Source organism: Physcomitrium patens, chromosome 2 (assembly GCF_059467195.1).
Source record: "Physcomitrium patens ecotype Gransden chromosome 2, ASM5946719v1, whole genome shotgun sequence".
Classification (NCBI taxonomy): Eukaryota; Viridiplantae; Streptophyta; class Bryopsida; order Funariales; family Funariaceae; genus Physcomitrium; species Physcomitrium patens.
Genome location: NC_143411.1, coordinates 12,625,171 through 12,637,337, shown reverse-complemented (window position 1 = coordinate 12,637,337; position 12,167 = coordinate 12,625,171). Strand labels below are relative to the sequence as shown.

At 42.8% G+C, this 12,167-nt stretch overlaps 3 protein-coding genes across 3 annotated transcripts; 1 reads left to right on the top strand and 2 right to left on the bottom strand.

Annotated features, from left to right (window-relative positions):
- Positions 1–5,715: 5,715 nt before the first annotated feature.
- Positions 5,716–7,915, bottom strand: LOC112274432 (uncharacterized). Its single transcript, XM_024503941.3, has 4 exons — positions 7,078–7,915; positions 6,797–6,956; positions 6,339–6,616; positions 5,716–6,056 (listed from the first exon to the last, which is right to left on the bottom strand). The coding sequence occupies exons 1-4, from the start codon at positions 7,504–7,506 to the stop codon at positions 5,958–5,960; spliced, it is 966 nt and encodes a 321-aa protein (XP_024359709.1). The 5' UTR covers positions 7,507–7,915; the 3' UTR covers positions 5,716–5,957.
- A 175-nt stretch (positions 7,916–8,090) lies between these two features.
- Positions 8,091–10,021, top strand: LOC112274440 (riboflavin synthase). Its single transcript, XM_024503953.3, has 3 exons — positions 8,091–8,495; positions 8,998–9,553; positions 9,645–10,021. The coding sequence occupies exons 1-3, from the start codon at positions 8,230–8,232 to the stop codon at positions 9,735–9,737; spliced, it is 915 nt and encodes a 304-aa protein (XP_024359721.1). The 5' UTR covers positions 8,091–8,229; the 3' UTR covers positions 9,738–10,021.
- A 466-nt stretch (positions 10,022–10,487) lies between these two features.
- LOC112274448 (peroxiredoxin-2C) lies at positions 10,488–11,938 on the bottom strand. Its single transcript, XM_024503968.3, has 3 exons — positions 11,668–11,938; positions 11,175–11,254; positions 10,488–10,968 (listed from the first exon to the last, which is right to left on the bottom strand). The coding sequence occupies exons 1-3, from the start codon at positions 11,820–11,822 to the stop codon at positions 10,712–10,714; spliced, it is 492 nt and encodes a 163-aa protein (XP_024359736.1). The 5' UTR covers positions 11,823–11,938; the 3' UTR covers positions 10,488–10,711.
- Between the last annotated feature and the right edge of the window lie 229 nt (positions 11,939–12,167).

The following is a 12,167-nucleotide window of genomic DNA, read 5'->3' as shown; positions in this document are numbered from 1 at the left end:
TTGTTGATAGTTGATGGTGCATCGTAAATATTGCTCCAAAACTGATTCACCCGCTCCGTTTGACCGTCAGTTTGAGGATGAAAAGCCGAAGAGAGCTTAATATCCACCTTCAATATCTCAAAGAGGGACCTCCAAAACTTGGATACAAACTGAGTACCTCGATCCGACACGATATCATCTGGTAGGCCATGATAACGATATATGTTATCAAGAAAGAGTCTTGCGGTGTCTTCACTTGACGATGTTTTCTTGCAAGGCACGAAATGCGCCATCTTTGTAAATCGATCCACCACAACAAAGATGCTGTCAAATGAATTCGATGGCGGTAGGTCCGTAATGAAGTCCATAGAAACTGAAGACTATGGTCGGTGCGGAATAGGCAATGGCTGGAGAAGTCCATATGGACGATGTCGAGGGATCTGGGATCTTGAACAAACATCACAAGAAAGGACAAATTCCTTCACATCCTTCCACATTTGAGGCCACCAAAAATCTCGTGAAATGAGCTCCAAAGTCTTGTTGAATCCAAAATGTCCCGCAGTTGGAAAGTCGTGGCGAGATTGAAGTACTCGGAGTCGAGTTGGTCCTTTTGGGATATACAACCGCTCCTCAAAATACAGAAGATCTCCCTCCACCTTAAACTTGTCATTATCGACACGTTGTTTGATGTCAAGAGCTATAGAATCCTCAATGGTTGTAGTACGTACCTCGCTGAGGAAGCCGTCATCGATAGTTGCAACAGCAGCAAAAATCCTGAATTTTTCTGGTTTCAACAATATTGTACATTGTTGATCAAACGCTGCTTCTCCAGCCTTTGGCGCAAGATACGATCTCCTCGATAATGCGTCAGATAATCCTTGCTGTTTTCCAGGGCGGTAGGTGATAATAAAGTCAAATCGTGATAGAGACATATTCCATCGAGCTTGACGACGATTCAAAATTCGAGCTGTCATGAAGTACTCCAAATTCTTGTGGTCCGTATAAACAGTCACTGGATGTGCAGCTCCTTCGAGGAAGTGACGCCACTCTTGGAAGGCATCCACTATAGCAAGCAACTCTTTGTCGTGGATCTCGTAGTTGATCTCAGCAGCAGAGAACTTTCGTGAATAGAATGCAACTGGGTGAAGCTTCTTGTCTATGCCCATCTGTGAAAGCACAGCTCCCAAAGCAAAATCTGAAGCATCGGTCTCTAAATAGAAAGCCTTTGCAAAGTCAGGGTGTACCAAGATTGGAGCCGTAGTGAATGCCGTCTTGAGATCTTGAAATGCTTTTGCTGCTTGTGATCCCCATTCGAGCTTGTCTTTGCTTGTTAGACGCGTGAGTGGTGCAGCAACTTGAGAATAATTCTTGATGAAGATCCGATAGAAGTTAGCAAATCCAAGAAAACACTGAACATCTCTAACCGTCTTCGGAACTTCCCAAGATATAATTGCTTCTACCTTTTTTGGATCCATCTTCAAGCCCTCTGTAGTCGCAATGAAGCCCAAAAATTCCATCTCATTCTGGTGAAATTGACACTTCTCCAACTTGGCGTAGAGTCCTCGTTCGCGTAGTTTTTCAAGAACCAAACAAACGTGCTTCTCATGTTCTTCTTCATTCTTGGAAAATATCAAAATATCATCTAGATAGATGACAACAAAGTCATCGAGGTACTCCCGAAAGATGTCGTTCATCATATGCTGAAAGACCGCTGGAGCATTGGTAAGACCAAAAGGCATGACATTGTACTCAAAATGGCCATACCTTGTACGAAAGGCTGTCTTCCATTCATCTCCTTCTTTGATTCGCACAAGGTTGTAGGCTCCTCTTAAATCAATTTTTGTAAAAATCCTTGCACGTCCAAGTTGATCTAAGAGGCCGGAGATCAAAGGTAAGGGATAGCGATTTTTCTTGGTCACCTTGTTGAGTCCTCGGTAGTCCACGCACATCCGCAGTGAACCATCCTTTTTCTTCACGAATAGGATTGGTGCTCCAGCTGGCGACTTTGAATGTCGAATAAAATTCTTGGCTAGATTCTCATCGATGTACTTTCGTAATTCTGCCAACTCCGTCTGCGATAGGTTGTATATTGGACCAAAAGGTGGTTGCGCTCCTTCCTCTAAGTCTATGGCGCAATCATATGGTCGATGTTCCGGCAGTATATCGGCGTTCTTCTTCTGAAACACGTCTTCAAAATCCCTATATTGCTCTGGTATATTCGATGTTGAGATATTCTCGCCGCTAGTTGGAGCTGCATAAATGACAAATGGTGCGCCTTCCTTGGACAATCTTAGAAACGCTCTCGCTCCAATAAACATGGATTTCTTCATGTAGGTTCTACCAACAGGTTTATTATTATTTTTTTCAGGAAATGTTATCCTTCGTAGCCTCCAATCAATGGACGGATTATGATCTTCTAACGAAGAAAGACTAAGGATAACAGGGCTTGATGGGGTTCTAATAATATTAAAAATAACGTGACTACTATGGTCCTTAAACACCACTTCTATAGGTTCTGATTCGTGGGTAACGTTGCCTGACAATAAGGGTCGTCCATCTATCACCTCTACGTGAACAGGTTTGGACTTTTGTACTAAACGGATCTTGTGGCGTTTAGCAAACTCTTCATCTAAAAAACAAGTAGATGCCCCCGAATCCAATAAAGCTAAAGTTTTTTGTTTTTGAGGGCCTAAAAACAAAGGAATTGTAAAACAACGGGCAGGTTGGACAGAGAAGGAGGAACCTGATTGTTGTCGTGATATTAGATTGTCCAGCCGCACGGTTCCTACTGTGGCTGGGCGTCGTCGTTTTCCGGAATCATCGCACTTCTAGTCTTGACAGGGTGCCAATTTTGCTTCTTTGGGCAATTTCCAACCTTGTGACCTTCTTCTCCACAGTACAAACATAACCCTTCCTCCATACGCCGTTTCTTCTCTGTTGGAGTAAGAGATCGGACACGCGCCATGTCGATTTGCATGTCTGTTGCCTCCGAATGTGAGTTTAAGCTATTTGCAGACATAGTCACGTCGTAACGAGTCATTTGGTGTCTTGAACGTTGGTCTTAGCGACGCTGGAATAGGCGGTTGTCACACTTTACAGCTTGGCTAATAGCTTCGTTGAGCGTTTGAGGATCAGGAAGAGATAACAGCAAGTCCTTCACATCATCCTTCAAGCCCCAATAAAACTGACTCACCAACGCCTCTTCACCCCAATTAATGTCACTTGCCAATTGTCTGAAATCCGAGGCATAGACTGATGCAGAGCGTGTTCCTTGTCGTAGCGATCGGATCTTTGTTGTAGCCCATCGAACTTTATCATGCTCGCCAAATGCTTCTGCAAACGCCTCCAAAAACGTTTCAAAGTTGCTCAGGATTGGCGATCGCTTCTCGAACAAGGGAGTAAACCAAGACAGAGCTTGTGCTGTAAGCAAGGTTCCAACAAGCCCAACACGCGCTTCCTCCGTCGGATAACGTTCGGGCTGTAAAATTGTTATCAACCTGATTTGGTTGACAAAACCTCGAAACTTGGAACGAGTTCCATCAAACTTATCCGGAAGACTAACTCGAGGCTCCTTTCGTTGTAGGACTACTCGATCTTGTTGAAATGGAGGTAGAACTGCTTCTTCTGGTGCAGAAGTTTGAGGCTGATATGCTTTAGATGGCGCTATCCCAGATGCTCCATTGTTATGGAGTCCTACCATGACTCCTTCGATCTCTGTTGTCCTATGTGACAACGAGGCAAGAGCATTTATGATGGCGTCTAGTTTGGATTCCAAACTTTCAGCCATTTTAACGTCTTAACCTTCGGCTAACCTTCAGAAAGAAGAAAAAAGAGTTTTGACAAGAGGACAATATTGGTTCAGAGGAGAGTACTCCGCAACCTCTAAAACGCCTTAAGACTCCAAGATGAGGGGTAATCCACTCTTTCCAAGAAGAATAAGGCTCCAATATTGAGAAAGAAGAGATATCAGTTTAGAGGAGGGTAATCCGCAACCTCTAAAACACTAGCACACCTTCAAGAAGAGGGGTAATCCACTCTCTAACAAGAAGGAACTAGCTCTGATACCAGTGAAAATGTAGTCTCGACAAACTGTCACGGACACAAAATACAGACTTGAAATCTAACAAGAAGTTCAAGAAGAAGTGGCAGAACTAGATTAAACAGATGAGTACAAGAACAACACCAGAAAGGTGAGCTAGAACTCCAAGAGATGTGTTGTCGAGACTGAAGAACCCTTCAGCCTCGACTCCTATATATACTACTGAATAGGAAGTTTCTCGAGCTACTTCCGCTAACTAGGACGCTTCTCCAACAACTTCTACTAATTAGGAAACTTCTCGAGCAACTTCCTAGAATCTATCAGAATATTCTAGAACCTTCTAAGAATATTCTAGAACCTTCTAAGAGAATCTTTAGGGAATATTCTAGAAGAATATTCGAAGAATCTTCCAATGTATGTCCATGACACTTACCAAGTATTAAAAAGAATATTTTGACTATTGAATTTGTATTGTTTAGAGAACATTTGTTTTATTTTTTGTTCATAGTAAATTGTACCTCAAAATAACCTCCACCAAGAATTGTAGTTGAAGAATATGAGTTGTGAAGGACTTGGGTGGCCCATTCATGTAATATCCCTAGTTCCAAAATTTCCTTCAAGTACTTTATTAGGATATGTCTCTTCTCATGTATGATTTGTTTTTGTAATTTTTGCATTGTATTTGGACTAAGGCTGATCTTGATTGTATTATGTGTCAGGTGTAATTGCAATATTTCTAGTTCTACTTGCATGGATGTGTTTAAGATACAAAAGATTGGTGTATCAATTTCAAATGCTTATATCAGCATTTTTACTTTTGGCTTGATCTATTCCATGAGCCTCAAGAGCTCTACTTTCAATGCATACTAGTATAATAATTCTAATTGGGCATTAGATTGAATAGTCATTTGCAATATTTCAATTTGTTAGTACGAAAGTCTTGAGAGTTTTTAATATGTAATGGGCCAATTCTAATATCTTGTGCAATAATGTTGTCTCATGTTTGATGATTGGATTGTCTATGGTATAATATATTGAATTGGTTCCTTCAATATGGCTTGGATTACCTATTCTATCTAATTGATTTGGATTTTGATTTTGATATAAGGTGTAAATAGGTGATGCAATTCCAATATTCCTTTGATTGGTGAAATAGTTCTTTTCTATCTATGTTGCAAATGTATTGCCATTGTCTTTTTGCAATAATATGTCTTACTCATATTATAGTGGTGTGAGCTGATCACTCTCATTTTATTAGAAAATAGAGAAGCTAAATCTCAAAGCTCCCTTTAGAACATCTTTCCTCCAAATTGAGGCTTTCAAAGCTATTGAAGCTCGTTTGAGTTTCATAGATTGAGTGTAAGGATGGGGGACTTACTTATGAAGTTATATAGAGAGTTGTCATATGTAGTTCCTTTGCCTGCTCCATCCTACTCCCTTGTCCCATGTAAGTTGATGCCATGACTTGTACATTAATGTATATGCCGGATTTAAATATGAATTGAATTCATGGATACTAGCATCATGAAGGGAAGGATTTTGAGCACTCTTTTCTTAGAGTATTTTCGTCATACTTGTGCAATTACAAATCAAGACCAACTCTTCCCATCTAAAGTGCCATCTCACATTTCCCCACCGTCCCTCTCCATACACCTACTTCACTGCAAGCTCTCGATCAGAATCCTTCAGGGCCGCGATTCTCCAAAAATATTTCATAGTTGCGAAAAGATGACAGTATATTTTGAAACCTCTAGAGCTCCTTATTACAATAATCTGCTCCCTCACCCAGATTTGGAATACAAGCCCTCTGGTTCTGTTGATTGAAAACCCCAGTTCTGCAGGGATGTTACCCTAATACCCTAATGCTCTACAAGAAATAAGCTCAACTCGTTGGCCAGTTCTTCCTAACTTGAACAATGCGCTCCTGGTTTTCCTTAACTTAAAGGAGTCGCATGAAAACAGAGCAAGCGGCGATTTTAACTCGCATATCGGCCTCATCGATGTCATGACCGCCTTCCACATATCCCCACTCCTCTACCTTTGCACAGACAGGGAAATCAGGCAACAATATCAAAAGATTGAACTTACATTCCATAAAACTTGGAGAATCCTCTTACTGCCTACGCAGATCTGCACCTGGAAAGATTCCTTTAGGAAAGGACGAAAGAAATTCTAACGTCTTTACATTTATGTACATTAGAGTACAACTTAATTTCGTTAAAAGACAGCAATGTTCGGTGTTTCATCCGTGACAGAATAAGTATGAGTAATCTTCCAAAACTTACGCACACTGTAACATAGAATGGAGAGAAATGCATACTTGGTGATTTTCTTCCAGCCGAATGACCTCCATTGCTTCTTCAATGCCCAGTCGCCCGCGAGCTATAGCCAGCGCAACAATCAGGGAGCGTGCTGTACCTGCTAACCAGTCAATAGCTGCTAGTTGCCAATCACTGCTTTGCATCAAAACTTTCTCCATCGCTTCAAGCACATGTGAGGGCTGTGTAGTCCCAAAGATGCTTGAAGTCACCGCGGGACGCTCACCAATCTCCTGCTCTGCCCAGTCGATAAGAGGATCCCATACAGCGGACTGCTTCTCTGCGATTTCAGTGTACATGAGAAAAATTACGATCACAAGGGGCGGCATGCAGAATCGACGCTTCAATATAAATTCTATTCCCAACGAGAGTCAAAACTTATGATTAAAATCATCACAGTTTTCTTCCCATTTAGATTTTAGTTTTGCTACATACATAAAAAGAGTGCTTGCGATGATACCAGCAACAGGATCGGTGTCTTCAGCTCGTAAGCACAGGGAATCTGTATGAAAGTACTTCAGAAGTGTGTGAATGACCCGTTCTCGGTCTCTGGGAATCTGATCTATGGAAGTAGCCGCGAGCTTCATCATCGGCATTGTGTACGGTCGGATGCCACTTTGCTGCCAAACATTTGTGTAATCAGATTCTAGTCAACAGTATGGCCTGCTCCTCAAATTGACCAAGAAAAGAGAGAAATCAAAACGAATTTTTTAAACCCCAAACCATCGATAAACAACATACCTGCCACTCCCACTCCGCAGCGATTGCAAGAGCGAGCGCTGCATTAGGTACTTTTAATGGCTTCCTGGCAGGAGTTTTAAGTTCCCTACCATCCAGCATTACTATGTACCCAGATCCATCCTCTGCCGGCTTCGTGTGCGTTTTCTTGTAAAACCGACGCCCCATTGTTCCAGAACTGCTAAGCCGGGGCATGTTGGGAACATCGTCTGTATCATCCTTGAGCTCTGGTTTTGTACTGCCGACCAACGAACGAACATGCTGAAAGGCAAATATTCCTGATTGCTTGCTTACTTCAGAAGTATGGGGTGTTTGGGGTGACCCAGAAACACCCCCATTCTGTAATCCCATAGGAGAACCATTCCTCTCAACCACCGACCAAAGAGATATAGAGCGTTTGGCAAGTACCCGAATAGAGATCCTACTTGCCATCACCGCAAAATTTCAGTCCTCAAAAACCCTAAACTCCTGTTTCTGAACGAAAACCTTTCCTCTAACCCTTACCCTTGCTCAACATGCAGGTCCCTCAACTCCAACAGATAAACGCTCTGCTAAGAAATCTTCAGCGCTTTTCCCAACTCACTCATCAAAATCCAGAATCCTCTATCGATTTGGTAACATAAGGATGCAGCAATAAATATGCGTAGCATTTGTTTGGGACGCACGATTCCCTAACCCATGAAACTCACAATTACAGAATACCGATTCATTTCGATTAGTGAAATGAAGTCCACAAGGTGCTAACGCACACACCCAAAAGCCAATTGAACCGCCGCGCACCATTTAAGGCAGAACTAGCCGCTGCGCGGTGACATGAGGGTGGTAGAAGGCAGAAATGCAACAACACCATGTGGATGAGAATAATGGAATGATTCTAACCTTAACTTCATCCATCTTCATGTGCACCTACAATTCAAAACAATTCGAGACATCGTGGGACCCTCACCAATGTCTGAGTATTGGCTCATTTTCGTACAACCCCTGCAAGAATCGAATGCAGATATGATTTTTTGGGGGATTACTAAGGCGATGAGTGCATTCTAGTGGTGTTCAAGCTCTTTCCCTTCGACAACCCTATCTGGGTTTCAGTTTTTTTCCTATTCGTTTCGGAGTGTGTAGTTTGATAACATCGTCATCAGAAATCAAGCTTCGGATATGGCTACGCTCGTGCGGCTCTTCTCTGCGGTGGCAAACAAGGCCAGACTGCCAGCTTCGGCTTCTGTTTGCTCGGATTTGAGTATTTCCAAGTCTCTCGCTCCCGCCAGAGCTTCAGTGGTTTCATCTTCATCCCCAGTTACTTGTGGCGGGATTTCGTGCCACTTTAGAGGAGGTGTATTGCGAGGTTCGTCTAGCAGTCGCTTCTTTGGACAGTCCGGACGAGTATTTGGTTTGGGCAATGGTGTGGCGTTGCAACAGACAAGGTAAGTATCTGTTGATGGGTGTTTTTTCTTACTTTAATTGATTTTGAGGGGAGGGGGAAGTCGGGGACGACGGGGTTATGTGAGTTGTTATTGGAGTGTATGGATGTAATGGGATGGACAAGGGCAAGCATTGGAATGAATACTGATTTGAGTCTCGCTAATTTTGTGTAAAGCTTTGTCATTACCTCGCGTGCAAATTGAATTAAACTTTTATTTTTATCTCTGCCTTGCTGAATTCGAACGCACTTAGTTGCCCGTCTCTTTTCGTGCACGCGGTTGGTGACCTATTCCTGTCGATTAGTGTGACTGTTTAGAGGCAGATTTACAGAAATGATTATACTAAACATTGATTAGGAATGCAATTGGGCACTCACATTCAGACATAAGGCTTTATTTATGGTCTAATACTGAGTAAGGACGTGTTAAGCTTCGCGTTTATGGGAGAAAGCTACAATCCACTGTACATTTGTCGGCGTAATCTTTATGATTGTCATGCTCACAGATTGGCAGGAGAGGAAGGAGCACGATCCATGTTCACAGGTTTGGTTGAAGAGATGGGCAATGTGAAGGAAGTGCGAGTGCTGGACGACGGAGGATTTACTATGACGATAGAAGCTAGCGTTGTTTTAGAAAACGTCAGGCTTGGTGATAGCATTGCAGTGAATGGGACGTGTTTGACTGTCACTCAGTTCGATTCATCCTCTTTCAGTGTAGGATTAGCCCCCGAGACGCTAAGAAAGACGTCGCTCGGAGAATGCTCGACAGGATCTCCTGTGAACCTTGAAAGATCTCTTCTGCCAAGCACGCGCTTGGGTGGCCACTTTGTTCAAGGCCATGTTGACGGAACCGGTACCATAGTCTCTTTCAAGCCTGAGAAGGATTCTTTGTGGGTGACGGTAAAAACTACTCCAGAGATCCTTAAATTCATCGTTCCGAAAGGTTACATTGCAGTAGATGGAACGAGTTTGACTGTAGTGGACGTGCTGAACGATGAATCATCCTTCACCTTCATGCTTGTGGCGTACACACAGCAAAAGATTTCAATCCCTCAGAAGAAGGTGAGAGAATGTTCTTTTGCACGTACTCAGTTTTGAACCCCTATTCAGCGTGCAAGGTGTTCGCATAATCTGATGCCTTAATGATGTGCAGGTGGGCGCGAAGGTGAACCTGGAGGTGGATATTTTAGGGAAATATGTAGAACGGATGTTGCAGGGATACAAAACCGAGACGGCAGCTGTTTAAAATTTTGAATAAGATGCAACGACTTCGATAATGTGAGTACTCATCTGAAACGCTGCTGCAGACAGAGTACCGAGATGGATGTTGTTGTCCAAATGCTAGAATATTAATAATTGGCCTCTTGTACTTTCTTTAGAAAATTGCGGCAAGGTAGAAATTATCTCATGCAAGTTCACAGAATGGCAAACATGCATATGGACGGTAACACATGGTTGCTTGATTACTTGATATTATTCGCTGTAAATACTTTGGCCTGCCCATAAAACCAACAGTTATCTCCATTAAAATATTGCCAACTTCTTGCACAGCCCCTTTGGAGGAAAAAATATCCACCGTAAAACTTTGTGTCTTATGTTACGTGAAGAGAATGGGTGCTGCATTTATCAAGATTTATGGGCAATGTCAGTCCGAGGGATTATCACATCGAAGAATTGAGGTAAACTAAGAGTGAGTTAAGTTGATCATTGGAAGGGTTTGTGGCGGGAATATCAGTTGAGACACTTCGCACTAACTGTCGACAGAACTTGAGAGTGATGCAAAAAAGCACGGCAAGGGATAAAAGCTCGCAGTACTCGAAAGTTTGATGTCCCTATGCGAGACATCCTAAGGCCCTGCATGCTGTACAGATGCTAGGTCTAATCCCAATCAACGGGTACTGAAGATGACAAACTAAAACTCATACAATACCAACTTCACGATTGTGCAGAATTGATGAATCAAACAATTTGGATGTCAAACCGGAACCGCTAGGAATCATGTGAACGGGACATGAATTTGCACAATAGTATCAACAGTCTTTGCTACGGAACAGTATCGATATTCAGAACAAGCTCAGTATCTTTACAAGCACTGCAAACACCATCTCCAAACTGCACTTTTCAAGCGCTCAGAGTGACATTAACTTCGAATCCTCCAGCACCATACAGATCCCTCAAAGGTGTCATCAACGCTCCTGGCAGTCTTTAACGTCGTCGATTTTACTGAAGAGCCTTCAGAATATCCTCTCCTCCAGAAATGCTGAATGCACCACCTTCCTCAATATTCGCAACCTTCACAACCAGGTCATCGACTAGGAGAGAGTATCTATAAGAACGGACACCCAATCCCTTCTCAGACAAGTCGAGCTCCAACCCCAATGCCTTGGTGAAATCCCTTGAACCATCGGCCACGAACTTAAGGTGCTCGGCACCTTCATAAGAACGCTCCCACGCCTTCATGACGAACGGGTCATTCACTGCATAACAGAAAACCTCTTATGATCGATCCTAAACATTTGAATGCAAAATGTTCAAGCAAACTCTGAAACAAAGAATCTGAAGCTAGAAAGAGTAAGGCATACTAAATAAACAATTGCGCGTCTCATTAGCATTGAACTTATCCAATTCGAAATCACTATTTGTAGGAAACTACGATAAAATCGCACCAAGATATTAGACAGACCTGAAATGACGATAATATCCGAAACACCCTTGTTCTTGATCTCTTCGGCATTGTTAATGAAACTAGGAATGTGCTTTTGGCTGCCATACACAATAGCGTCAATAACTTAACCCGCAAAACGCCAAGAATTATGAATTAACATACCGTTTACTAAAAACTGGATAGCACTCACTTTCCCTGTCTCTGATCAGAGCACGCAGAGAACGGGAGTAAGTGCGGCTAACCCCCTCCAAGGAAAGGTTCTTCTCCCGTTCACGACATATAATCACTGCGCAACATCTGTACATTCTACAGCAGGGGAAAGACAAGCATCGAGACTCAAAACCAATGAAACTCCACAGAAAGTCCTCAGCAGGATTCTGGGAGGCTAACCCTGAGCAGACATCTTCCTACACCTTCATAATCTTACTGAGCTCAAGAAAAGTGAACAGAGGAGTGAATCGACAGATCTAGCCACATCCCACCAAAAATCACAAAGCACGAAGCTGTTTACCTGCAAGTGGGAGTGAATGCGCCAGGAACAGCAATCAAAACCACCTTCTTCCCTTTTAGCTCCTCGTGTGTGTTAAACTTTTGGCTCTGATTGTCATCGTCCAAGTACGACAGCGTCACGTCAGGGATTTTGTCTCCAACTGTGATGGGAGCCATTTCTGCGATGACCCAACTGACGCCACACCAAAAACTCCCTCTGCAACGAGCTCCGCAGCGAAGACCAGTGCAACACTCTCAAAAACTGATGGCAAACTTTCGGAAGCAACGTCGCAGAAAGGCAGCCGTAGCTCAGCAAGAGGGGGCAGCGTTAGGTTATAAAGCATCGAGTTTAGTGCTACTCCCAGTTAGTGAAATAAGTCTTTTGTGTTTACCACACCGAGATTAGCGATGCATGACGACATATGCGGTATCTTCTGACTTCAACAGCCATTCTCTTTCATTTATTCTATACATTTATAGTCAACATTACTGAAATCTCCGGATTATTTCGTGTGCCACGAC